This window comes from Tachypleus tridentatus, chromosome 3, assembly GCF_004210375.1.
Source record: "Tachypleus tridentatus isolate NWPU-2018 chromosome 3, ASM421037v1, whole genome shotgun sequence".
Classification (NCBI taxonomy): domain Eukaryota; kingdom Metazoa; phylum Arthropoda; class Merostomata; order Xiphosura; family Limulidae; genus Tachypleus; species Tachypleus tridentatus.
This window is the reverse complement of record NC_134827.1, coordinates 23,162,413-23,186,409: the sequence shown is the minus strand read 5'-3', so window position 1 is coordinate 23,186,409 and position 23,997 is coordinate 23,162,413. Positions and strand designations below refer to the sequence as shown.

Sequence of the window (23,997 nt, the reverse complement as noted above, 5' to 3'; positions counted from 1 at the left end):
CAGACTCAATAAGAAATCTTCAGCAAATTGCTTTAGTGCGTTGATTGGTGGTCCTTCAACTTTCAAATGTTTATCAACCAATTACATGTGGAGCTACACTTTCACGTTATTGTTCACAAACTAGTGTTTTTTCTTCGTCTTCCTCTGTTTATAGTATTGTACTGTTTACTCTTTTAAAACGTCGTCGATAAGGTTACCTTACTGGCATCCGAAATTAATTAACCAATCCATGTCTCGTTAAGAATCTTTAAAACGCGTAAAGTGTAATAAAACAATTGGTTTCATTGTGAACCTTGTCATAAAATTAAGTCTCCCAGTGACGCTTGAGTCCATCAACACGTACGATCTGCTAAGTGTAGCCCCACAGCGGTACACGCTAGAAACTAGGTTTCGATACCATGATGGGAATATCACGGATAACTCACTGTATAGTTTTGTGTTTAACTACAAACAAACAAACTTCTAGGTGTAATTTCCTTTCAAACATCTAACCAGATAGCGCAATAATATGTGTCAAATGAGTGTGTAAGATTAATAATTTATACAGTTAGAAATTATATAAAGAGTAATGAATATCAGAACTGTGATAAAGAATCAGGATAAATCTTGATCTGAAAACATAGCTCACACTCAGACTGGTGATTTTATTCTGTTGTTTTAAAAATATTCCCAAGTGTTCCAGAAGGATTAATTGCTCTAGCCAGCCATAATTTTGAATTGACAGAATATAGGGAATGCAGTTGGTCAGTAGCACTCACCAGCAACTCCAAAGCTACTCTAATTGAATAGTGAGATCTAACTGTCACTCTTACGACGTACCAGCAATCCCAAAGACCCTGTCTCATCTGTAATGATTTACTGAAATGGTTTGTTTGTTTGTTTTGAATTTCGCACAAAGCTACTCGAGGGCTATCTGTGCTAGTCGTCCCTAATTTATCAGTGTAAGACTAGAGGGAAGGCAGCTACTCATCACCACCCACCGCCAACTCTTAGGCTACTCTTTTACCAACAAATAGTGGGATTGACCACATATTATAACGCCCCCACGGCTGAAAGGGCGATCATGTTTGGTGCTACCAGGATTCGAACCCGCGACCCTCGTATTACTCGGCCATGCCGGGCCCCTTACTGAAATGGAACGCAAGCGATGGAAGTTCACATTTACGTTCCGACACTACTATGCAAACCTAATTTGGGGTTTTTATTCGATTGTTAATTTACAGTAAAATAAAGACATGTATTTTACCTTAAGAACATATACGAACAAGTATTAATGAGAAATAAAACAAAGAAAAATAATTACGATATATATATGTATACAAATATATTTATTATTGACATGACTGTATTTATTAAATAGATTTTTATTGGTGGGAAAAAGATCTAGATACGTGGTCAGACTACTAGGTTTACTACATGGGTGAATAATCCTTGATAAATAAGGATCTAGACACGTGTTCAGATCACTACATTTGCTACATATGTGAATGATCATTGGTACATAGAGATCTAGACACGTAGTCAGTCCATTGGGTTTACCATGTAGGCGAAGGATCATTGATGCGTAAGGACACAGACACGTGATTAGACCACTACGTTTACTACGTGAATGATTATTGATACAAAATTGTAAAAATTCGAATGTTAATGTTCCAAGAACAGATGTCAAATTCCATAAAGTATATCTTAAAGGAACACCTGTGAACCATACGTCTGGTTAATTTTGTAATTTTCTGTGTTAACAAACGACACTTAAATACAAGTGACGTTTCTCTCCTGTAGCAAATTAAAACGAGAATAGTATTTTCACACGATGATGATACAGCTGATGCAACTTCCCTGTCACCTCTGCGTATTCAGTAATGAATACGTCTAGACATTCCCACCCGTCCTCGTCTGCTCGTTTAATAAATACCTTCTTCCTCTTCGTGTACTCACGCCTCACCAAATATGAACACTAACGGAAGGTTGTCGAAGAAACAGAAAGATTTCCAGGTCAACCCCTTCCATATCTACCTTTAGATTAGACTCTTTCACACAGAAGCACTTAATACGCGAATTAAAGCCCTACTCCCACGTGCAAAACCGTCACAGACTAGTTCATGATCGTAATTGGACAAGTGCTGTGTTTAAAAGAAAAGACAGAAAGGCTCTTGGAAGAAAGAGAGCGCGAGAGATGTTAATTTGTCTCTTTATTGGGGTGTGATTATACGTGTGCTTATTGTGCAAACTGCGGGTCGATAAAAAGAAAAGACGCCTTCTAATTTGTCTGTCGAAGGAGAGGATTCTGCTTATTGGTTGTATCACCAACTTGAAGAAACACATTCAACGTTGGTCTTCTCGCTAAGAATGTTGTATTAGTAACCTAGGAAATAACGTTTTTCACTCTAACGGAAACTAAAAGGTTTTCTTTTATAATATATTTTAAAGAAAAAATTAGAAAAGCCCTTAAGCACATTATATTTGCATAGTAAATAGTTATAAGCAGTAGAGATCCAACTAGCTACTTGGGCACAGATAAAGTCATTAGTAACCTCAAGACCTTCTCGAAATAAGTTAAAACATGTTTCTCTTAAACTCAAAAGTTTGGTGTAGAAGCTGTTATAAGCTTCTACTAGTAGCTGAAATGGTCAGCCGGTTCATGGGTCAACCTATACAGATGGTCGCGAATAAGGTTTTCTCTCAAGACTTGCAGCATGTAAGCAGGCCGACACCTTTTCCGATTAGAGATGTCGATCCCTCAGAAGTGAACGTTGTCCAAATGGAAACACTGGTCAACAATCGTACGTTGGTGACGAACACGAGCTTTTCACACTTGATGAACATAACCTATACAAAACAGATGAGAAAACGTGAGAGGTGAGTTTATTAAGAAAGGACTCATTTACCAATCAAAATACGCGTCGTTTCTTCTTATGTGAACACCTCATGTTTCATTGATTATTTGTAGATTTCACATATATAACTGTCTGTCTACCAATATGTTTTCATCACTTCACTGTGTTTGTAGATTGCACATATACAACTGTCCGTCTACCAATATGTTGTCATCACTTCATCTGTTTCTATATCAATTCACTGGAAATTCTGTCTGCCTTGGTATGTACCTATTTGTTTTTTTTTTCATATCTATTCACTGGAAATCTTGTCTGTTTTGGGATGTGTCGATTTGTCTGTTTCTTTAATTGTTCGCTGGAAATTTTATCTTCCTCGGCGTGTATCTATTTATCTGTTTATTTTTTTCATGAATCTTTCAATCTCACATTCTGTTTGTTTGATTTATGGCTTTCTGTGTAGTAATTCTCTACCCACCTGCACTCTGTTATTCTTTTATATAACTGTAATTATATTTATCTGATTTTCTGCCTATTAGAGAAACTTCTTTTTTCTATTTTTTAACAAAATTTACTGTTTATTTGTTATTATATTTACAGTTAACTGTAATTCTGAGGACTATTAGCATTCTAACCACATAAGACTCATAGAAACACTAAAAATGGTGAAGATTTTCTTGCACCAAATTGTCATATTTATGAAGACTTGTGTGTATTTGTTAAATTTCCTGCATTTATGTTCTGCCCCCCGCTAGTACAGCGGAATGTCTACGGATTTACAACGCTAAAATCAGGGGTTCAATTCCCCTCGGTGAGCTCAGAAGATAGTCCGATGTGGCTTTGCTATAAGAAAAAAAAAAATTTTGGGCCAGGCATGGCCAAGCGTGTTAAGGCGTGCGACTCGTAATCTGAAGGTTGCGGGTTCGCATCCCCGTCGCGCTAAACATGCTCGCCCTTTCAGCCGTGGGGGCTGAATAATGTGACGTTCAATCCCACTATTCGTTGGTAAAAGAGGAGCCCAAAAGTTGGCGGTGGGTGGTGATGACTAGCTGCCTTCCCTCTAGTCTTACACTGCTAAATTAGGGACGGCTAGCACAGATATCCCTCGAGTAGCTTTGTGTGAAATTAAAAACAAACAAACATTTATGTTTCATTTCAGCGTTTGAAAAGAAAACTTTAACGAAACAAAACTTAACTAAACAATATTCTTACTTAACAATATTATTAGTTTGAGTTCTTAATTTGTAAGAAACTATAGATTTTGTACTTGAACATTACAAACATCAAATTTGAACCAATGATGCATTGAGCATACCACGTGACACAAAATCGGTATTTAAAAGTGTTTTTTTTTTTAATATTTACTTTTAGACATTAAAACAGTTGGAAAAAACAAAAAAGTTCCTGTTGCTGAGTTTGGTTGTAAGATTGAGTTTAAATTTTGGAACAAGACAAGATATTCAGGTATACTGAAATACAACAGATAACCAGAGTTATCTGTTAAACACAGGTTTAGAAAATGTTATAAAGAGAATAAATTGAACACAGACGCCAAATAAAACAAGTGAACAACAATGAACAAGTAAATAAAACCCTTGTTTCACAATATTGAAACCTTTAATATTAAAATCGACTAACTTCTTGTTCGTTGACTGTTGGATTGAATATCAAAATTAAAAGAAATCAATAGAAGAATCTACAACAGAAGGAACCAAAATTAATAGAAAAATTCAGAAGAAAAGAGTTATACTAATACTCTCACTTTTATTGTCGGATAGAAGTCTGAGTGCAGTATCTGACAATCCTTTATCTATAATTTGTCGATATACAAAATATTCTTATAAACTACTTCACTGATGAAGAATATAGATGGTCATTGGAATAAGATATCCCAGTGACACAGCGGTGTGCGTGCAGGCTTATACTGCTAGATACCAGGTCTCGATGCCCGTGTTGGTCAGAGCGCACATAGCCCTTTGTGTCACATTGTGATTAATAACAATCAACAACACTAATTTAGAAATAATTTAATTATTCTTTATCACTGTAAAATTAAGGTATCAGTCGTATACTGGTGGTTTTGCAGAATGTTAATAGAACACAAAGGGTGAAGGAGTTAAAACTTCTTGAATGCTTTGAGTTAATCTTGACGGTAATTTGACAAAAGTTTGTCAGTTTTATTGATGCATGTTAGTTCTTAAAACTTAGATCACAATCATGATCAAATAGAACGTTCTGAAAATATACACGTGTTTATAAAATTCTTAGTTGAATTAGACGTTTTATCTGAACGATACAAAGTTATAAGTATTTCTTTAAGGCTTATGATTACAAACAAATTAAACATAAACCTACATTTGATTATCTTTTGATGTCCTAGAAATATGGTTTGGATTTCGAAAATCTAAGGGAAATACATTTATCTCTTAAAAGTAAATCTCTCGCACCGGTAGAACAGCGGTATATTTACGGATCTATAACGTTATAATTTTGTGTTCGATTCCCAGGATGTGTCACAATGGGACTTTGCCTATCACACAAACCACACAAAATATGTTTCTTTCTAATAAGACTATTATGAAGTAAATTGTTTTTTTGTGTTTCTGATGGTATTTGCTACTTGCCAAATATTTTTAGATAAACGTATATGTTATAATATCATTGTTTTTGGTGACAGTTTAACAAATTATTTTTTACTTAAGTCAAAAGTACGCATGTGGGGAAAACGTTTTGAGTAAGAACTTATTACGGAAGCTTAGACGGTTTGTAAACTATATATACAGTCATTTGACGTATCCAAGACATTTAATTTAAAGTATATACAAAATGAATAATTTGTCATTGCAAGCAAAAAACAACTACCAACTTATTATACGTAATTTAACTAATTTTTTTTCTTTACGGAAATCAAAATCCGCCCCATCAGTAGCACAGCTGCGATCCTGGAGGTTTTGTGTGCAACTACAAATAAATAAACTTTAGAAAATACCCAACTTATGATTATTTTGGTCAATAAAACTTAATAACGATAGTTTAATTAATAAATAAAAAAATTAATTAGTTGTTAGCAAAATCCAGTTTCAAATAAAATCTGCTTTCATCGTACAACTGAGCCACTGTTAAACAGGTTTAGCAAGTCTTGTTTCATTGGACACTTTGTGAATTCACTATCAATAGGGAAAGTGAACTTAAAATAAAACCTGACATCACATCAACAGTAATGCTCACTCTTTTCGACTGAGCACAGATTACACTATGCAACAAATTTTTTACTTTTTCTTGTTCCTGGGCAGAAAGTGTTATTCCCCAATTACTTATGCCTAAAGTAAATGGAAAAGACCTATTTTTCTCTTTAAACCTTACTTTTGTGACCTGGGAGCGTATAACGAAAACATGATGGGAGACTATATTTGGAGGCTGATACGTGAAAGTGATTTACATTACAGTCACAAATCTCGAAAAACTACTCACTTCTAAACATTTTTGTATAACTTTAGTATAAATACATGTAAATCTTGATTCATATGTTGTTTTTTCAGACCTTTTGTAAATGAAAATATGCACATTTTTCCGTTTTTACATATAAAAAAAAAGGTTAATTTCTAAGTTTCATTATCCAGGTCACAAAAGCAAAGTTTGAAGGAAATAATGGCCATTTTCTGTACTTTTACAACATAAGTAATTAAGAAATAGCATACACTATCCAGGAACAAAATTTGTGTTACATAGTGTAACGTCAACCGATGAGCATGTGAATTAATTGCTAGAATTTTCTTAAAAGTTTAGGGAATTATTTTAAAGGCATAAAACTTTAGTTAAACAGTACTAGATTATATTGTTGATAGCTTATTAAGTCAGCTCAGTACAAGAGTATACTGTTGATAGCTTATTAAGTCAGCACAGTACTGTAAGCCTAAATACGACTTTGTACTTTTAAGGAAATATTAGGGACGCCGGAAGTACCGTATGTAGGGAAAATATGTATTTGTGAAGTAAATTAGCCCTATTTTTAGTTACATAGAATTCATAGGAGTGTTGTTTTTGTTTGTTTTGAATTTCGCGCAAAGCTACGCGAGGACTATCTGCGCTGGCCGTCCATAGCTTAGCAGTGTAAGACTAGAGGAAAGGCAGCTAGTCATCACCACCCACCGCCAACTCTTTCAGCAGAGAATAGTGGGATTGACCGTAACATTATAACTCCTTCACGGCTGAAAGGACGAACATGTTTAGTGCGACGGGGATTTTCGAACCCGCGACCTTCAGATTACGAGTCGAATGCCTTAACTCATCTGGCCGTGCCGGGTCTCATAGGAATTGCATAACTTGTAGTAAGAAAATGAAATAATACATTTTCGCTGTGATCAAGTGCCTAAACTTTCCTCTTTTTACTGAATAATTTTTGAGTATCAGAATAATAATAAAGAAATAGAAAGAAAGTATGCTAACAGTGTGATTAAGCGTGTTGCTAATTTGCCAATAACATATCATTAAGTTATTCTTCTAGCGGAAGAAACACTTGGTAGATAATTTCATAAAGGCAACTTACATTATATATCACATTTGCCAACAGATGGCACTACAGTCAGCAAGCCAAGAAAATATTCTACCGTTGTCATACCGTCCAACGCAAACAAACTAAAGTACGACCCGTCTAAAATGAAATTATAAAATCTAAAACCATTAAATCAGAGTTTAAATACTGCATCATTTCACTTAGCGATAATTGTTTATCCTGTGAAATAAAACTAAATTCCATATACTGAATAAAATACAGACAGGTATGAGATTATGACAGGATAAAGACTTCGAATATAATACCATATCTTATGAAAAACAGTAAAATATATAATAATAGTTTAACACGATATTAGTAAATTTTATCTGTATTTGGCGGTGCACGATTTTATATCTTGTAGCTTACCAAGTCTTACTCATATTGTTATCAGTATTTCACCTGACGCAAATCAGTATTTTACCTTGTGCACTTAGATACTAACACATTTTTTGTAAAGATCATTATCCTATAAATAATATTCAATTCTTTCCTCGTTTTGAGGTACAGGTTTTATCTACGCTTTTATGCTAGAGTTCGTGTGATTCGAGTTGTTTATTTATTTCTGCAGGATGAGGCAGAACTGGATCGAAAGACTTAAAAGTCTTATACTTCGTGGTGTTGGAATATCCCAAGAACCGAATGTTACAACAACGTATCCAAAGAAAATTCTTAATCACTTCGAAAAAGTTGTGGATAAAATTGATAAAATCAATTCCAAAGAGGAGTCCATGCGGTTTGAGAAGTTACAAAGCTTTTACCCTTCATGTGAGTGACAGTTTAATGTTCACAATGTTTTATAAGTGATATAACTAACCATTCCAAAATAGTTACTAGCATTTTGTAAAGATGGTTGAGAACTACTTATATTTTGAACATTTTAATTTTAGACCTCGTTATGTTCCCCATAAAGTTTTGATATGCAACTATAATTAACAGAGGGTATCAAAAAGCATGTAATTTTTAGAGTAGTCCTTGCTTTCGGATAAACATTTGTAAATACAACAAACAAATAATATTTTATGGGGAAGGTGCTGTGGCAGCTTATTTCAAAGGTGTTAAAACTTCTCTGTCAGAACATTTCATGTACGTTTCACCTGTTAGTCTTACTGGCGAGTTATGATAATTACAATTATGTTACGGAAAGCCCTTTACAACTTGAATTCTTGTAGTTTTATCTTAACGCTGTAGACTAGATGTAAACAGTAGTTTTATGCAATTAATGTTTTTTAAACTTTGTTTTGTTTAAACGTAATTTCCTTTTATGAATTTTACTATATTTACTTTAATTTTAACTTTTTACCGGATGTTTGGCGCACATACCCTAGCTGCTTTGTGTCATAAAACATTAAATCAACCAACCAACAGGATATTTCTGTGCAAGACATGCATCGCAAATATCTCTTACTTTTTATACAAACGTGACCATCTTGTTAATTGCATGTATCAAACAACCCATATCCACTGGCTACGTTTTAATGATTAGTTGTACAATGACGTAACTGCTTTACATAGGTACAATCTAGATGCTTACGAGGAGCGCAGCCTATGGGGTTTAGAGTGTCGGAATTGAGATCCTAGAGTTCCATGTTCGAGGTCTGATGCTGCCAAGTTCACTTTGCACTTTCAATCCTGAGCACATTATAAAAGTCAATTCCGTTGATCAACCAAGACTAGCTGTTCCAGGCTGCGAATGTTATCAGTGTTGTCAAATCTAAGGACGACTACACCTGAACCAAAAGGGTATCTTAAGACGTCGTTAAGTTACCCAACAAACAAGATTTATTTTAATAAGCAGAGATGACGTGACAATGTTTTATCTTTGAATTTCTATTCAAATGTTAAAAAAGACCACTTTAGGTACTTTGAGATAGATTAAAAACTTATTAAAATCGTTATCGTGTTCAAAGCACACAAGGCCGGTACTTTTGAAGCCCAATTCCAGTGGCCCCAGTTCATGGCAATGGTGACTCATTCTTAACGGGTCCTCATCAAACAAACTGGTATCTATCATACAGCTAAGCAGACTGGAACAAACGAAATACACTATGTTGTCCAAGGACATGACTCAGGAAAGTCTTAACTTCTTTGCTATCCAATTATGAGCCCAAAAGCGCGAGACCACTTAGACACGGGATTTTTTTTATTTTCTTTAAATAAATTATAGCAATATAGTCAGATTGTTAGTCCGTTAACAAAAAAGATATTCAAAACCTAAAAAAAAACGCACTATAATTAGTAGTTGGGGCATTGTGAGTTATCTTATCACAATAACTAACTACAATTTTTAAAGTTGTCAGTTTGAGTCTTTTGAGTTGAGAGACGCAAATGGCAAGATTTGTGAAATAATCAGTTGTCTTAAGGTAACACCAAATTTCATTGTATTCTTACTAACATATAATTGGTAATGTCTTCATATTATTGGGATAGAACAGTAACATCACTTATTTTAGTTTTATGTTTCTGTCATATGGAAGTTACAACTACGAAGCAAACTACAGAAGTTAAGACTTCATTCTGTTTGGTCCTTTCAGGTTCGATACCAGAAGATATTGATAGGAATTTGTGGAATGACGCACGAAGTTTTAACATTTACTACAATCTGAGCTTTATGAAGACCACGTCACAAGCCAAGATCAAGTTGGCAAAGCTACGCCTTTTCAAGAACAAAGACTTGATGTTCAATGACTTGAATAAAAACCCTGGCTTGCTTCACTTGCCTCTTCCACATTTGAAAATCCCAAGACTGTCTGAGAGGAACACGGGACTTACGGTGTCCTTATATCAGTACAAAAGACCTCTTAACAACGCGTCCAACGAAGGTAAGAGCGATATAGTGCGTTACACGCAAAACAAAAAACTTAATAGTTTCTAACCATGGCGACCTCTAGGAGCTAACAAGGAAGGTAGATATTAAGAAGCGAAAGTGTATTATTACGTCACATTAAGATCTAAAAAAAATTGTAAACATTCTTTGCTGTTTTTATTAAAGAATATCGTTGCTAATGCTTAGTGCCAGTTTTTATTGTAAGGTAACGCACACTTACTTCTTATGTGTTAATTAAGCCTAAGTCATGATCTTTTATTTATTTGTTTACTTTTATGCTTCGTCAGGAGTTCATGGCCAGGTGGGTTAAGGCACTCTACTCGTAATCCGAGGGTCGTGTATTCAAATCCCCGTCGCACCAAACATGGTCGCCTTTTCAGTCGTGGGGGCGTTATAATCCCACAGCTATTCGTTGGTAAAAGAGCAAGTTTACATTTAGCAGTGTAAGACTAGAGGGAAGGCAGCTAGTCATCACCACCTACCGCCAACTCTTGGGCTAGGTGGTGATGACTAGCTGCCTTCCCTCTAGTCTTACACTGCTAAATTAGGGACGGCTAGCGCAGATAGCTCTCGAGTAGCTTTGCGCGAAATTGAAAAAAAAACCAAAAAAAACAACAAACCATCGTCAAGAGTTACTGAATATAAATCAACTTCTGAACAAACTAAAATTTCCATATAGCATTCTGGTTATTGTACTGTCAGTGAGAAAGGCAACGTGTTAGAGTAGAATAATAAACACTTATTTTCTAGTAGACAAGTTTTCTATTGTAAAAAAGAAATTCTTAGAAGGAGAGCGGAATTTTTAAAAAATATTTTCTTTTGTATTAAATGTATTTGTATATAATATGCGTTTCAGTTATGTAGGAACTCAAAACAACTTACGCGTAGGATCAGATACGATTTTACAGTATCTTAAAACCTCAGTTACTAACAGAAATGTTTAGAAGACTATAAGAACCAATGACTTAGTATTTTGTGCCCTCAGTCAGTTTTCGAATGTAGTTCATCTGAAAACATAAGAGTGAAAGAAAATAGGAATATTTTAAACCATACCAACCATACTACATTTGTAATATCCACTGCCGACGAGGCCTTTCCCAACTTACCTGGGCTCATTGATCTAGTTTGGATATGACAGACACAACAGTGGTCCAGGTGCTACATATATATATATATACATATCATCAGTTTGTAGGATATAAAGACTTACAACGCTTAACCCGGGTTTCGATACCCGTTGTAGGCAGAGCACAAATAGTCCATTGTGTAGCTTTGTGTTTAACTGATACAGTTTTTATAAACAACAACTGTTAGGGTGTGAACTAGAATAAGAAAGTGAATTATAATTATTACCACTTTACGTCATTTATATATGAATGTTATTCTGTCAAAAGATTTGCAATTACGTTACGTATGTTCATAGACGAGTTAATATTTAGACTAAACCAGTCTTAAATCGGAACGAAAAATGTGTCAAATTAAGGGTGAGTAGATCTGATGAGAAAAGGTATTGATGTGGACTTAGTATTACATCTGGATTACAAATATTTATTTTCGTGTCTGCTCTCATGCCTCAAAGTTTTCCCTACAGATAGTCTTAATAGCAGGTTAACGTATTTTTTCACCGTCTTAAAAACTCGAATCTTGGCGCACGTGTTTGACCTCTTGATTGTTTCATTTCGTGATGTCATATGAAGTTGCTGTTGATAAACATGAGTTTAGGCTATATTACGTTCATGAAATAAGGTGAGGTCTACTAATGCTGTTGTCGTCAGCATTAAGTTGTCCTATTATTTGGTGTTGTTTTGGTTAGATACTCAAGCCCGATATATATAGATATATAGCAAGTCTGTATTCATTAACACAACGTTTTACTTTATGAATTATCTGACCTATAAATATAACACTGTGTTGCATTCTCACTTTACTTCATAAATTCTGTTTTTGTTAGAAAGTGTTATCTTTTAATGAAGGCAGAATATTAGAAATCTTGTTAAGAGATCCAGATGGAATTTCATAGTCCGTATATTAAAAAAAAATCTATTTCATTTGAGATCTCAGGGAATTAAAGAAGGTGAACGTTTCTATGTTTCTTATGAACAGCTGTAAGTTTAGTAAGATTAAACAAATTTATTTGACCAGTGTTTATCGGGATGTATCCTTGATCTGTGATCACTGATTTCACTAAAAAGGCCAACATCATAAAATCAAAATACGACATGCTCTGCAAACTAGAATATGGAAGATGTAAACTTGATAAGAAAATAAAAAAGGTAACGATCATCTATATGTGGCGATATGGTGGCTACAAAAAAAATTGGCCCCGGCATGGCCAGGTGGTTAGAGTCCTTGACTTGTAATCCGAGAGTCTCGGAATGGAATCCCCGTCTCACCAAACATGCTCGCCCTTTAAGCCGTGAGGACGTTATAAAGCGACTGTCAATTCTACTATTCGTTGGTAAAAGAGTATCCCAAGAGCTGGTGGCGGGTAGTAATGACTTGCTACCATCCCTCTAGTCTTTCACTGCTAAATTAGGGACAACTAACGCAAACAGCCCTCGTGTACCTTTGCGCGTGATTCAAAACGAACAAACGAATAAAAAAAACGTACGTTTTAAGTCGTAAAGCTAATGTTATCATGTGATATGTTTAATTGGAATAAAAATCAAATTGAAGTCAGTGTGGCTCCACTGTTTCAACTTATCTTCCACATATCTCAACCAAATTTTTGGTTTCATGACACTGTTACGATTCATCCATCTAAATTATAATAACCCACATGTATTATCTTGCATTTATTATAATTAAAACCCACCTGCAATACATTAACCCAACTCTATAAAACTTTTTGTAAAATAGCATCATCCATTTCACAGGTAGAAACACCCAAAACATTAATATCATAACTAACTTTATGTAATCCACTGACCATTCCTTCACCTATATCACTGATGTAAATCAAAAACAGCAAAGATCCTAAGACTGAGCCCTGATGTACCCCCGGTTTTAACGTTAATCCAGTTTTACTGAACTACGTATATAATAACTCTGTACATTCTTACTTCCAGACACTCTTCTATTCAATTAGTTAACTTATTCCCACACCTATAGATACAACTTTCATACGATCCTTTTATATGGTATATTGTCAGATTCTTTCTGAAAGTCCAGATACATCAAATCTACACCCTTACCCTCATCTACATAAACAGTAACTTTTCAAATAATGTCAAAACACTTGTAAGGCAAAATTTTCCCTTAATGAAACCATGTTGACTATCGAATAAAATTTTAATCTTTGTTAAAGGATTTTAAACTGACTTTTCAAAACATTCTCCACAACTGATGCGAAACTGACGGGTCTCTAATAATTACTGGGACAATTTGTTATCACCTCCTATGGAAAGAGAAGTGACACAAGCTAACTTTCAATCCTCCGGTACCCGCCAACTATTCATGGATTGACAAAAATAGTATTAAGTGGCTCACATATCCTCTTGTTAACCTCATATCCTGTTGTTAACCTCCTTCATAAACCTTGGGGAAATACTACCTGGCCCAGGACCTTATTATTTTTTTAAACTTCCCAATATTTTCTTAACACCTGAGAATTCATGTTGTTTGATCTCGTTTCAATTTATAAACTGTTCAATATGAGAAACAATGTTTAAACATTTGTTAGTAAAACAAAATGAAGAAAAAACAAAAGTTAATAGCCCAACATCTCATGATCATTCAATATAATCCTTCGTTTTTCATTCTTCAAGGGTTCTACCCCCGTTATAAGATATTGTTTACCCTTATTATGTTAAACAAATCTTCACTGTTAACTTTTACATTTTCAACTAATCTTTTCTCGTACATCCTTTTTGATGTCCTAATTTCCTGGTTCACAAAATTTTCTTGATATTTCATAATCTTCTGTGTCTTCTGTCGTACCAGCCAATAAAAAATTTCTTATATTTATTATGTTTTTCTTTAATTTTATTTCTTAAACTCTTGTGAGCCAACCTGGTTTTTTACTACATTTTTTTAAAGGAATATGTTTATTTTGAATATTTAAACATTTTCCACGTGTGATTGGTGTATCCAAATAACTCAAGTGCCCAATTCATAAGAGACGATTTTTCGCATCCATTCAAAATTTGATTGTTTGAAATTTCTAACCAAATTGTTATTACCCTTTATGTCCATATGCAGCAAAGCACCAAACCTAGTGAAGAGATGATCGCTTGCACCCAGATGTTCCTCAGTTTCCATCATCCGAATCATTTCTATATTAGGAGTTAATAATAAACCTAAAATACTATTGTTTCTAGTAGGCATCTTGACAAATTGGTGAAGAAAAGCATCCTGAAGAGATTCTAAAATCCTTTCTCCCTCATGGTTTGACCAGAACATTGCCATGTCTATATGCATGAAATTAAGATCATCCATAATTATGACTTTATTAACAGCTTAAATCTAAATCTTCATCAGTATCATTTGTGGTCTGTAACAAATTTCCACTAAAAGCGTTTTCCTTGATATCCACAAACAAAATTTAAAATGGATTCGATCTGCTTGCTATTATGTTTCATATCCTTAATTTCCACCATTTTACATATGAAGCCACTCCTCTTTCCCTCTCTTTAATGCCCTATCTCTATTAAATAGCTTGTAATCCTGTATTTCAAAGAAACGCATGCCATCAAAATCATCTTTGTTTAACCATATTTCAGTTATTCCTCAAAATCATATCAAAATCCTCCATTTCTACTAATTCTCTAAAGTCAACTGTTTTATTTCTTATGCCTCTAGCATTACAATAGTAACAGTTCAGCCTTTCCTTATAACTACTTCTACACTGATATCCTCTGCTAAATGATTTTTCTGTCTTTTATTCTTTTTGCCTCTAATTGTTTTTTTTCCTCTCGCCACTGTCCGACCTTAGTTTAAAACTTCATTTAAGCTGATTTACTAGCTGCACTATTTAAATGTAAGCCATACATTTCAGAAAATGCTTCTTTTTTCCATTGAACCAGGTCCGACATAGCCAAGTGGTTAGGGTATTTAACCTGTAATTTGAGATTGCGGGTTCGAATCCTCATCACATCAAACATGTTCGTCCTTTCATACGTGGGGGCGTTATAGTATTACAGTCAACCTTAGTAGTCAGTGACTAAAGAGTAGCCCAAGAATTGGCGGTGAGTGGTAATGACTAGCTGCCTTTCCTCCAGTTCTTTACTGCTAAATTAGGGACAATTATCGCAGATATCCCTCGTGTAGCTTTGCGCGAAATTAAAAAAAGTCCTCTAAACCGATTCCACAAGCCCAACTAGTCTATTTGCTCATCCTTATATACTAACCTGAGTTCTAGTGGCCTAGTTTTAACTTCATCCGCACAATCAATTCTGGGCGGTACACCTGATAAAATTATGACATTATCTCTATATGCACCACAAAAACTGTATCTCTGCTAGTCCCTTTATTATATCTCCTGTTCTGTTTATTATATTCTCCATCTGTGCCCCTGGGTAACATAATCCGAATCCTTTCTCCAGATTTACCTCTCCTAACCACATGCCTTGTCAAGAAATCACCTGTGACTATACCTCCGTATCATCCATATCTTTTTATGGCAGTTTTATTTTCCTTCCCTCCAACAGTTTCTCATCCACAGAAGCCAAAGTGTGATATTTGCTACTCAACAGAATAGGTTTATTAAATACATTTGTGTGTGTGTGTGTGTGTTTCTTCTTCTTTTTTCAAATGAAAATCGTGGCAATAAAAGTAGATTACTAGTGATGTCACATAGGGTAAGCTTTATAAAAATACCGATTGGGTATGGATTAGGGGCAATACAGTGTTTAGTAATTTATATGAACCATGTGTTACCAAATTGCGTATCCCTTCATTTTGGTGGCTCTTATTTACGTGTCTTATTATCTGTAACCTTTTTAAATCTTTGCACGAAAGTATAATGATCTATCTCTGTTATAACCTACTTAAAGTAAAAATATATTTCAGAACGGCTGATATGGGTATTAACACTGTTACTAATAAAACAAAGAACAACGTTTCGGCCTTCCTAAAGATGACCTAGGAAGGTCAAAATGTTGTTCTCTGCTTTATTAGTGCCATTGCCATGAAGAGACTTCCTATGTAATATTTATTTAAAACATGTAATACAATTATATAGGATGTTATTTTTATTTTCATGTGATTGAATTTTTAATGTAAATTAAATAGACAATATTACTGAAACTTACATGAGAGTTAAAGAGTTTAAAAAGTATCAGCTCCTCCAAGATGAAAATTATTAAAACTGATAGTTAATCTTTTAAGTAATGAAATAAAAGATTATTGAATAAATGATATTTTTACTTACTTAATTAACACGTAATCTTGTCTTTACTGTCTTCTTCTAAGCTGACAAGACGTATTTATACTCCCGGATAATAGCGGGTAACTACCAAGGCTGGATTGAGTTTGATGTTACTTCATCTTTCCAATACTGGTCAAAGATGCCACAGAGGAACCATGGTTTCAGTATTGAGATAGAAGACTCGTACGAAGGAAACCACAACCCAAACTTATTCCTTGTTAATTTTAACTGTGACGAAGAAGATGGTAAGTTATGATTAGCCTGCTTTTGACCGAAGGTAAAATGTTAGCCCTAATGAATGTGAAATGTAACGAAGAAGATGATAAGTTATGATTGTCCTGCTTTTGACCTAAGCTAAGATGTTGATGTTAGCTCTAATGAATTTGAAATGTAACGAAGAAGATGGTAAGTTATGATTAGCCTGCTTTTGACCTAAGGTAAGATGTCAGACTTATCGGTATTTAATAAAGTCGCTTGACTAAAATAATTTTTAAGTTGAGATCAGTTCAATAAGATGTTCATCTTAATTATATTACAAACTGAAGGATATTCAATTAACTTATAATATATATTTCATTACAATTATTCTTTTCTACGTCTCCCCCCGGCCCGGCATGGCCAGGTGGGTTAAGGCGTTCGACTCGTAATCTGAGGGTCGCGAGTTCGAATCCCGGTCGCACCAAACATGGTAGCCCTTTCAGCTGTAGGGGCGTTATAACGTAGCGGTCAATCCCACTATTCGTTGGTAAATTAGTAGCCCAAGAGTTGGCGAAGGGTGGTGATGACTAGCTGCCTTCCCTCTAGTCTTACACTGCTAAATTAGGGACGGCTAGCGCAGATAGCTCTCGAGTAGATTTGTGCGAAATTCGAAAACAAACATCTCCTCCCACAGTGGTTCAATAGTATGTCTGAGTGAAGGCTTGTGATGTAAAAATCGCAATTGGCCTATTGCGTAGCTTTGTGCTCAAACACAAAATAAAACATGTTTTCCATCGACAATGCTAAATTCCGGGATACGATTCCACATAGTGGACAGAGCACAACTACCCTATTGCGTAGCTTTTCGCTAGAGCAACAACAATTATTGGTGTGACATCATACAGTGGTTAGGGCACTCGATCGCCCTTTATGGGTAGCTGGATCGAAACACCCGCAGAAAATGCTCTTCATTTCAGCCGCTGATGTTGTAATTTGATGATCAATCGAATCATTTGTTGATAAAAGTATCCTAAGAGTTCCCTCTAGTGTATTACTTCAGAATTAAGAATGGCTAGCGAACTGGGACGAATAGTCCTCAAGTAGCTTTGCCTGAGAATTCAATAAATAATAACTCTTAAGTGTGACCATACAAACAAAAATCAAACAAACCAGAAGCTGAGGTAAACACTGGGTTATGCTTTGTGGCTGCAGCATTGTTAATAAAACGTGCCTCTAATTGATTTCACACCTCATTAAATAAACCAGCAAGACATCATTTCTGCCAAACTACGTTTACGTAAATCGTTTTGAAACTAGTAATAACCAGAGCTCTGTATTTTGCAAGGTATACCCTGACTCGTTACTAGAACGTGTTAACACTAACTTGTAATTAAGTGCTGGCATGTTGCTACATCCGGAAAGTGACTTGTTATTGTGTGTTATCTAATTCTAATTTATTATACAATGTTGCTACAGGCTGACAGTAACCATTTACCACTTACTAATATCGGTTTGTTGCTACACGCTGATAGAGATCTTTTATTATTCACCGAAATTAATATGTTACTAAACGCAATCAGTGATATGTAACCACGTGCTAATACCGATCTGTTAGTGTTAACATTGGTATCTTGCTATTCTTCTGATAACTAACCAGATTTTCAAAGTGACCTGTGACAACAAGAAATACAATAATCAGAACACTTATTCTGTGATATTTCTGTCTATTTAATTTCACATTACCAGCGATTCCTTTCAATAGATGCTTACAACACCCTTTGTTTTATGTACGCACTAAATACTTACCGGGTTGTCATTTACTCAAGTCTGTTGGTGTCGTTGAAAACTCACTACATGCTACTCGGATTAATTCTACCCCCTCTAGAGGTTTAGATTTAAAAAAATCGATATTCAATTGATTCCTATCGTGCACGTTGTAGGAATTTTGGTACTTGATATAAATTCTCAACGCACAAACGAAATACGTTGGGTAATGCTCACAGATAAACTAATGTACTTTTCGAAAGTGCCTGATATTCCATTTGCTTACGATTTTAAAGGGCTTTATAGTTAAAATGATTTAAGGTGGTTAAGGCGCTAGACTCGTAATCCGAGGGTCGTGGGTTTGAATCCCAATCACAACAAACATGCTCGCCTTTTCAGCCGTGGGGGCGTCGTTATAATGTGACGATCAATCCCACTATTCATTGGTTAAATAGTAGCCCAAGAGGTGGCGGTGGATGGTGATGACTAGCTGCCTTCCCTCTAGTCTTACACTGCTAAATTAGGGACGGCTAGCGCAGATAGCCCTCGTGTAGCTTTACGCGAAATTCAAACAAACAAAATAAACAAACAATGATTTAATTTATAATATGACTGATTTGAAAAAAAAATATTTCTCACTTCTTTGAGCTAACGCAACAGCAACGATAGAGTCACCGTTTCCGAACATCGAGGAAATCTATCTAGATATGGAAGAGAATGACACCGCTTTCTTTGGAAACGACACTTTTCCAACGCTGGACTTTCGAACGATTGAGATGTCCCCTGAACTTGTCCAGACCGAAGAGCCGCAGCCAACGATACGCACACTGAGCAAGAGACAGGCCGAAGATGATACTCATATAAATTCTGTTGTTTATGAGAACTGTGAAGCCAACACTGAAGAATACAGGTTAACAAGTAGGTTGATGTGAGATGTCATCGTAGAATAAATTTATTATTTCTCTCTCTTTCTTTCAAAGTGACCCCCACAGTGGCTAGAAACCGAGATTCGATACCAGTAGTGGGCAGAGCACAATTACCTCTTTTTGTTGCTTTGTGCTTAATAACATACAACAAAAATTTAATAAAAACACGTTTAATATGCAGATCTTAAAGAGAGTTATTGCTTGATAAAAGAAGCAAACTAGTATTTTATTCCAAATAATTCAATTCTTGCTGGGCTTTGGCATCGTCAGGTGGTTAGGGCGTTCGAATCGCTATCTGTGGGTCGCGGGTACGAATTTTCGCCCCATCAAACATGCTCGCCCTTTAAGCCGTAGAGGTGCTATAATGTGACAACCAATTCCATTATTTGCTGATAAGGTAGTAACTCATGAGTTGGCAGTGGATAATGATGACTAGCTTTCCTTCCCTCTTGTTTTTCACTGCTGAATTAAAGACTGCTAATGCAGATAGTCCTTGTGTAGCTTTGCTTAACATTCAAACTAGTTTTTGATTTTTGAAAATATGTCATCGAAATATGACAGAACCCCTATTTCAGTGATTAATATTTTAATTATCGGATCTAGTTACATGATTTATTCTGTTTACCCATATCCACATCCCCATTCATCGTAGACCAGTGGTTGGTGATTAGCAAGAGTTTAGGGTTCAAGACTCGATGGTTGTAAACACGATCCACACTTTTAACTATGTAAAATTTGTAAAAATAACAAACAGTCACGTTATTTTGTTAAAAAACAAAACGGACAAAGTTCTTCAAAGTGGGTACTAGTGGCTTTTTCCCTGATCAGTAGTTCAACATTAGAATCAGCCATACACGAACCCTTTTAATTTATGTCCTGATCCACATATGAATAAGATGACATTCATGTTGATAATTCCAATTTCTTCTTCTGTAATCATGTTTTTCACATCTTTTAATGTTTGGCTAAACCACAGGAATGATTTATTTTGAGTAACAAATTACTATTTGCCTTTTAGGTCTTCTTACACATCTTATTTTTCTTTACAGGTAATATTGTAAAAGGGAAAACTATACTTTTTCCTAAAGAAATTACAGGACTTACTTGTTTGAATACGTGTTCTAAAAAGGTATTTGGCAAGGTCCGACCTGATGAACTCTGTCGTCAGAGGAACAAGGTATATACAAAACATTATTTTTTCAAAATGTTTAAAATAGTTAAAGGTTTTACAGAACATTAAAAGAGAGGCAGGTGAGTTTGCAAAATACCACTCTTATACCAGAGTTTTGCAAAATTCTTCTGTTATACCAGAGTTTTGCAAACTGCTTCTTGTGATCCACAGAATTGTAAATTACTTATATTGCAGGCATTTAACATTTTCTAATTATGCAATAGCTTTTTCCATTTTTTATGTTAATATGCAATTTTGAAAAAATTCATAGTATTACAAACTTTTCTTCAAAATGCAATTATTTTAAACTTTTCATAAAACACCGTTTTAATATAGCAAAAACAAATGATTATTTTTAATTAAGTTTGAAAATAAGTCATTTAAACTTTTTTATAAAACACCGTTTTAACCTGTCGACTGTTAACTATTTCAGCTGCTACAATACAACTCTAATGCTTCATTTTGTAACTTTTTCGTGACGCCATTTTGGATCGAAAGTGAAACAATTTGTAAGTAGATCAAATGCATGTATGGTGCTGACATCTAGCGTTGAAGTTAGGTATTATTGAGAACGAATTAACTCGTCCATGGCACTGTCTTACCAATCGGCTTGGCGATTTAACTCGTCTACGGCACTAAACAGGTTAATACAGCAAAAACTAATGATTATTTTGAATTAAGTTTGAAAATTAAACCATAAAATAATTTTATACAGCAAACATTATCACATACTTACTCTCTATTACTCACGGAATAAAAAACAAAATAAACAACAAATAAATTATTCAATAAAATTAAATCTTCAAAACAATATCAGTAAAATATCAACAAGCAGACGTTCAATGTAACTCCAGGACAACTGATTTTTGTCACAAGATAAATAAAACTACAACTAAAAATAAAATGGATTCCATATCAATGTCACACGTGAATGATTATTATTAGTTGTTGCTGTTAAAAACGATATGTCATCCCGTTAAAAAGTGGCCAGATTTCATCAAAATGTAGAACTATAACTGGAAAAAGATTCTCCGAAACCTCGAAAAGAAAGATTGGGTTAAGTTTTATCATTAGTCTATAATGGAAGACTTTGGTTAAAAACAACTGATGAATTATAAGGTATTGCAACAGTTAACCTTTCATCAGTAGACTACTACTATTCCGATGCCTTTTTATATTATAATTTCTACTAATATATTTATAGTTAGAGACCCCTATAAAACATGTCCTTGCAATTTAAGTACATTAGATAATTTTTAAACTTCTTATCAGTGGTTGTAATACATATTAAGTAGTAGATAGAGTTAGTGTGATATTAATTTTATGTATTGCAGTTAGATAATAATAATTATTAGAACCACTGAAGAAATTGGAACACGTGTGTTACAATCATTGAAAAGGTTTTGTTTTTTCTAGAGAATGTTAAGATGGCCCGGCATGGCCAGGTGGATTAAAGCGTTTGACTCGTAATCTGAAGGTTGGGGGATCGAATCCCCGTCGCACCAAACATGCTCGCCTCTTTCAGCCGTGGGGACGTTATAATGTGACTGTCAATCCCACTATCCATTGGTAAAAAATAATCCAAGAATTGGCGGTGGGTGGTGATGACTAGCTGCCTTCCCTCTAACCTTACACTGCTAAATTAGGAATGGCTAGCGCAGATAACCCTCGTGTAGCTTTGCGCGAAATACAAACAAACAGAATATCAAGAAGTGACAACGACACTTCAAGTTTTTTAAAACTTTAAACAACATTTAATTTTTGTACTTCTTTCAAACAACGTTTTCACTTGTAGAATGTTTGGGCTGTTCTTGTGTTATTATCGTTGTAAGTGAAACCAGTTTTATTAAACTTAATTTAATAGGCATTCATGCAGGACATCGTATGATATTAGAACGATTTTTCGTGTAGTTATTTTTATTTTAGTTTCAGTTAATACATTTTAGTATTTTTCAAAATTTCATTTCTTTCTTTCTTTATTAATGAACTATAGAACTGGACTTGCAAGCCAATGAAAATGAAGTCTTGGCAATTTGTATACATGGACGAGAACCGAAATATTCTTTTAGGATCTGTCAACGACCTTGTAATTCAGACCTGCTTTTGCGTGTGTTCCTTGCGCACTCTGTTTTATAACATATAAACTTTATGTGTGTGTTTGTTACCATTCGTTCAAGTGTCTTTATGTCAGAACAAACCTCTTTGTTGGAGGTAGAGTGTAATCAGGTGATGTTATTCCGATTATATCTTAGTAACAGATATGAGTGTAGATGTTATGTATAATACTTGCACCTATTTCAAAGTTTTTTATTGTTACAAATATAATGTAACAAAAGATACATGTATTATTGTGAGGTCTCTAACTGAAGATACGTTTTGTTATTCTTAATGAGTAACAGAAAATTGTTGTTTTGATTACAAGGCAGCGTAATGAGCAACAACAGCAGCAACACAAATGTTAATATTATACAAAGAAAATTAGGTGTTTATGTTAAAATTGTTGTTTTGATTACAAGACAGCGTAATAAGCAGCAACAGGAACAACACAAATGTCAATATTATACAAGGAAAATTAGGTGTTTTTGTTAAAATTGTTGTTTTGATTACAAGGCAGCGTAATAAGCAGCAACAAGAGCAACACAAATGTTAATATTATATAAGGAAAATTAGGTGTTTATGTTACTGAGTATATTGGAAAACATTTAAAAAGTTACCTGTATTTGTATAAAAAGTTACGTGTATTTGTTAATAATACTTGTAATATTTAAATTCCATTAAACTAGTTCTTTTTAAACATCCTTCCTTCTGTTTATGTAGGAAAAAAAGTTGTTATATTTTAATAACTTGTATTTTTTTGCTTTTATACGAAGGCGTAGTCTGTAGTAGAACTGATTTCGGGACTGGCGATCCGAGCTCGAATCCAGATGTTACCATAAAATATTCTCCAATTTTAGGGTATCAGTGCGTTATAAGAGTATCATTTAATCCTTTAGCGTAGATGATGGGTGGTAGGACGCTGCTTATTGGCGAGCTTCCTTCCATTTGGCAAGTAGCTCAAAAGTATCGACGGCCCTAAATACAAATGCTTGTGCATGTATATAGAAAAGTTTTGGTCCATTTAAGATTGTATAAAAATAGTTTGTAATATATATACAAGTATATAGTTCTAGATAATTATAAACCAGAAAAAAGTGAAGTGTCTAAAGGTAATTGTACGAATTGTTTTTATTTTACTAATTTTTCAAATACTTTATTTGTATCTATCGGAGTTCATTAAAATTTTGACATTGGGTCGCTTCAACGTTTCACTAGTCTTTGAACGTTTCAGATATAAGTTACGCACTTAAAAAACAAACAA

The 23,997-nt window shown here is 34.6% G+C and overlaps 1 protein-coding gene across 1 annotated transcript; it reads left to right on the top strand.

Annotated features, from left to right (window-relative positions):
• Positions 1–2,155: 2,155 nt before the first annotated feature.
• On the top strand, positions 2,156–22,803 carry LOC143246529 (uncharacterized). The gene is made up of 7 exons (XM_076493390.1): positions 2,156–2,859; positions 7,958–8,154; positions 9,921–10,208; positions 16,625–16,825; positions 19,191–19,460; positions 20,518–20,645; positions 22,633–22,803. Exons 1-7 carry the CDS (start codon positions 2,564–2,566, stop codon positions 22,780–22,782), a joined length of 1,530 nt encoding a protein of 509 aa, XP_076349505.1. The 5' UTR covers positions 2,156–2,563; the 3' UTR covers positions 22,783–22,803.
• The last annotated feature ends 1,194 nt before the right edge of the window (positions 22,804–23,997 follow it).